The sequence below is a fragment of the Bidens hawaiensis genome, unplaced genomic scaffold, assembly GCF_021521415.1.
Source record: "Bidens hawaiensis isolate Kalapana, Puna unplaced genomic scaffold, B.hawaiensis_p1.1 tig00000888_1, whole genome shotgun sequence".
Classification (NCBI taxonomy): Eukaryota; Viridiplantae; Streptophyta; class Magnoliopsida; order Asterales; family Asteraceae; genus Bidens; species Bidens hawaiensis.
The window spans coordinates 4,170,323-4,175,309 of record NW_027491051.1 but is presented as its reverse complement, the minus strand read 5'-3'; the positions used below and the strand labels follow the sequence as shown (position 1 = coordinate 4,175,309).

Sequence of the window (4,987 nt, the reverse complement as noted above, 5' to 3'; positions counted from 1 at the left end):
AAGGATAAAGATAAAAATATAAAAAATCCGATTGTTGGTACGGACTACGAGTAACATTAACATAAGATCTAAACCCGACCTGGACTGAACCGGAACAGGATGTATTGTATAGTGGATAATGGTGACATGGCATCCATAGTAATGGAATGGTTAACTTTGGTTACACTGAATACAACAAATTAGACAATCGTCGGTGAGTGAGTTAACTCAACCATGGTTAAAACATAAAATCGTCCTTTTGCAACCCGTCAATTTCTAACGGCCGTTAAGTTTTTTTTAACATGTTCTGTTTTGTTCTCTATAAATGAAGCCATTAATGATTTGACTCCACACTTCGTCTCTTTCATTCTCCCTGTAAACACACACACAGATACATACACTGTGTGTGAGACGGCAATGGCGGTGTTTCGGTGTTCATTGTTGTTGCTAATTTCGTTAATAATTGCGGTAATTGTCACTGTTTCCGGTGAAAAAAGTGATACATCGAATCTCAGGTTTGATTTAGTCTCTTACTTATTGAAATTGTAGCTCAGTTCTTCATAATTGATGATGATAATGCATGAATGTGTGTTTTGATATATTGTTGTTATCTACAATAGTACAATGTCGATATGGAGATGTAGGATTTGAGGTCATTCATAATTGTGAAACTAAGATGTTGTTTAATTGTTTCGTGCAGTGCTGTTGAATCTGAGCAGTTTCAGAGTTTGAATATTTCCTCAAGGTATGCTCTGTTTTTATTTTAGCTTGAAATTGTTCATTACGGTATCATAATCTAAAGAAGATGAATATAACCCAAACCACCGAAACAACAGACGGTTATCTGTGTACCACCGTACCCAGGGGCGTAGGCAGGCCGAACCCGTATAAACAATCGGTCAATTGGTCGTCCGTCATTCAAAAATTTTCTAGGAAAATATTTATGGCTACGCCACTTACTATACCCTTGGTTAACTGAAATTAACCGATCCAAATCATTCACATTTTCATATGTTTCCGGCTTTTATATATACATTCATGCATTTTAAGTAAAAGTTTTGGAGAACCGAACCACTAAACCAACCAAATTAACGGAACCAATGTTAGTTAGGGGTTTGGTGGAGATAATAACTTTGAGATCTGAAGCTTTTATTGACATTATTCATTTTTTATTTCATCTTCGTCTTCATTTCTCAGTTTAGTAACCCCTCTGTAACAAAATCATATATATGCTGCTTCGATTCGCCATTTCACACAAATATTTACCCGGGGTTGATTTTCTCTCACACAGTAAAAGCAGATGTGCAGTCAGAAATTAGACTAATTTGTACTTCCACTTTCTACGTGCATTTAATGGAATACATGTCGGTTACACCTTGTTGTACTTTTACTAAAATAGAAATACTTTAGCTCTAGATCTTTTTAATGGCGGTCCATTTGCTATGGTATTTGGCGTGCCACTTTTTGTATTCTCTCACTCACATCCCAAATTGTGGCAATTTTCATCAATGTGGAAGCTTGTATGATACTGACAACTACCACCTTTTCAAAAGTCATAAAAAATGTTTACGAAGATTTCAATTTAAGTTTGTTTGAAGAATTTGTTAGTTAAAACGTTATGTCATTTTCACATAGACAATGGGTAGATAGTGAGGTTTTAACTAACCTACCTGTTAAATTACTCGTTTTGATTTAACTAGACATTAAGAAAATATAAAGCAAAAAAGAAAAAAAATCTGATTGGTTATTTGGAAGTGGGCCCACCATTTCCTTGTTAAATGTTTGCCACCTGGGTAACTGGTACCCCTTAACGTCCCCGCCTTAATGACCCGACGCGGTTTAGTCGCCATTAAGGCTTGGCCACCTCAGTTTTGACGTCCCACAACAAGAAGCCTTAGAATTTTTTGTTTTAGAAATAAATTGTTTATTGTATTTTTATGATCTTGAGAAGTGTCGTTAGTGGAAAGTTATTACAAATCTTAAAAAATCAATCGATAAGTTTTTATGTTGATGCAGAGCAAAGGAATCTCAAACTTTGAATGAAAAGGCAGTTCAAGACCCTGAGGAGGTGGTTTCCATGGTTGAAATGTAAGAATCTCATTTTTTTTATAATATTATGTTTTTTTAAATAAAAACAATTAAATCCCATAGTTATAGGTTCTGTTGAAATAGAAGAGAAATTTATGATGAAGAAATGAATAAATTTTGGCTTCCCCACATTATAAATTCCAACATCAAAGGCTTTTAAGACAAGAAAAAAAGTTGTTTATAATTGCATTAACTAACCTTAAATAATGGTTGAGGCATTAACTACTCTTCTTTAGCTTCGTTTAAAATACAAATACGGGTTTATAATGATTAGGCTATGTGTTATGGCAATGTCAATATAGATGAAACGTGACCAACTAGGCATAGGTTATTCCGCTCTTCATGATACTCCTAGCCTTTTTCTTGTAATTATTAATTATTTATTCTTGACAATTATGACAGGAGCATGAGAAACAGTACTGAAAGAAGAAAATTAGGATTCTTCTCGTGTGGGACCGGTAACCCAATTGACGATTGTTGGCGGTGTGACCCAAACTGGCAAAAAAACCGTAAACGACTCGCTGACTGCGGTATCGGGTTTGGGCGTAACGCCATTGGTGGTCGTGACGGGCGGTTCTACGTTGTCACAGATTCCGGTGATGATGACCCGGTCAACCCGAGACCCGGCACACTACGCCACGCTGTCATCCAAGACGAACCGCTTTGGATCGTGTTCAAACGTGACATGGTCATCCAACTTAAACAAGAACTTATTATGAACAGTTTCAAAACCATTGACGCCCGTGGCGTCAATGTCCACATAGCTAACGGCGCGTGTATCACCATCCAGTTCATCACTAATGTTATTATTCACGGGTTACATATTCATGATTGTAAACCGACTGGAAACGCGTTGGTTAGAAGCTCTCCGTCTCATTATGGGTATAGAACAATGGCGGATGGGGACGCAATTTCTATCTTTGGGTCTAGTCATATTTGGGTTGACCATAATTCTCTGTCTAACTGCGCGGATGGGCTCGTTGATGCGGTTATGGGTTCGACCGCGATCACGATTTCGAACAATTACTTCACACATCATAATGAGGTTATGTTGTTGGGACATAGTGACTCTTATACTAGAGATAAACTAATGCAAGTGACTATTGCTTATAACCATTTTGGAGAAGGGCTAATCCAAAGAATGCCAAGGTATTGATTCATTAGTTATTGAATTTATTAATTTTGTAAACTTTTAATTTATTTATATGCAATGGGATACTTAAATTTGGTAAAATTTTATAGATGTAGACATGGATATTTCCATGTGGTGAACAATGACTACACCCACTGGGAGATGTATGCTATTGGTGGAAGTGCAAACCCCACCATCAACAGCCAAGGGAACAGATATCTTGCCCCTACCAATCCCTTTGCTAAGGAGGTAATGTACATGTGACTAACAACTTAGTACATTTGGGATAAAACATTCACCCCTTGTTTCTTTTGTTCAGAAAGCTCGCGACTTGCTCAAATTCGCTTGAAAAACTCGTATTTAATCGAGCCGAGCCGACTTGCCTTGCAAATGAATCCAAGCCAGGGTTAGCCTGCCTCATGGCTCTCTCTATAACCAGCTCGTTGGCTCGGCTCATTTAAATTAAACCACAAATTTTAATATAACAAATCTAGAAATAATAACAACGTATATATAGAATTATTAAAAAAACATGTTTCTCCGTCTTTAAAGAAACAAAAACAATGCAGTCTTGTTTAAACATTATTTATTGTGTGTATGTTAAAATTATATTTTTTTTTCTTTTATATATCAATATTTGAAATAAAAAAAGAAGTTAATGAGCTAGCTCGACGAGCCAGTAGATGGGTCGAGCTTTAACGAGCCAAGCCAACTCGTTTAAATTCAAGCCTGAGCTTCCCTTGGCTCGACTCCGTGATTGGCTCATGAATAGCCTTGGTAATAAATAACCAAAACTGAAATTGTGACAACCACTTTTGACTATTGGTCTTGTTGATAATTTGATACATAGTCAACTAGATATTAATGAAATTTAAATTGAAAATGACAGGTAACAAAGAGGGTAGATACAGATGCAAGCCAATGGCATGGATGGAATTGGAGATCAGAAGGTGACTTGCTTCTTAATGGGGCTTATTTCACACCATCTGGTGCAGGAGCCTCAGCAAGTTATGCAAGGGCTTCAAGTTTAGGTGCCAAGTCATCTTCCATGGTTGCAACCATCACTTCGGGTGCTGGCGTCCTCGTTTGCCGCCGTGGCCGCCAATGCTAGCCACCGTATCATAATTAATCACTTTACTTTTCCTTAACCATCATCACCACCACCGCCACCTATATATAATTTTTTATACATCCTATTTGTTGTCTTTGCTTTTTATCCACCAATTGTTGTTGTGCAACCTCGGCCAAGCTTCAACAAAAACAAAACCATATGGAGCGGGTGCGTAGCGTTGTTCATCCTCATTTATCCCCTTCTAGTGACCAGACCAGACCGTTTGCATTGTTGTGTATTTACGAATATCGGTTGTATTTTCTCTTTCTTTTTGTTTCTATTTATCTTGGTAATATTGGCTACTCTTATACAAGTGTATTTGTTAAAAAGTTAAAACCATGAGTAATGAAATGAAAAAGAGAAAAGTGAAGGGGAAATTATTTGTTATGAAGTTTATATCTTTACACTTTTGTTGCACTTTTTTGTTATGGAAAACAAGAATCTTTTTTCTTGCTTTTGGTTAGCTTTTTGTTGTGGATTGGTGACTAGTGTTCAAGGATGGGGTATGAGTCTATTAGATTATAAGTTAAAACTGAACTTATTGCTAATATTTTGATTTTAATAATAAATAAACATTTGAATAAATGATGTAAGTTGAAGAATAATGAAACAGACAATGCATATGGAATAGTTTGAAGAGATATTTAGATGTTATTATCAAAAGATCATCAAAATCC

The 4,987-nt window shown here is 36.4% G+C and overlaps 1 protein-coding gene across 1 annotated transcript; it reads left to right on the top strand.

The window, feature by feature from the left end:
• The first annotated feature begins 282 nt into the window (after positions 1–282).
• On the top strand, positions 283–4,700 carry LOC143544576 (putative pectate lyase 8). Its single transcript, XM_077036654.1, has 6 exons — positions 283–494; positions 680–733; positions 1,996–2,067; positions 2,470–3,216; positions 3,310–3,448; positions 4,089–4,700. Exons 1-6 carry the CDS (start codon positions 397–399, stop codon positions 4,308–4,310), a joined length of 1,332 nt encoding a protein of 443 aa, XP_076892769.1. The 5' UTR covers positions 283–396; the 3' UTR covers positions 4,311–4,700.
• The last annotated feature ends 287 nt before the right edge of the window (positions 4,701–4,987 follow it).

Bases quoted from the DNA above. Each gene is read 5' to 3' on its own strand.
- LOC143544576 (XM_077036654.1), top strand. From the start codon at position 397: ATGGCGGTGTTTCGGTGTTCATTGTTGTTGCTAATTTCGTTAATAATT. The intron at 495-679 runs GTTTGATTTAGT...TGTTTCGTGCAG, and splicing joins AGTGATACATCGAATCTCAG to TGCTGTTGAATCTGAGCAGT. The intron at 2,068-2,469 runs GTAAGAATCTCA...CAATTATGACAG, and splicing joins GTGGTTTCCATGGTTGAAAT to GAGCATGAGAAACAGTACTG.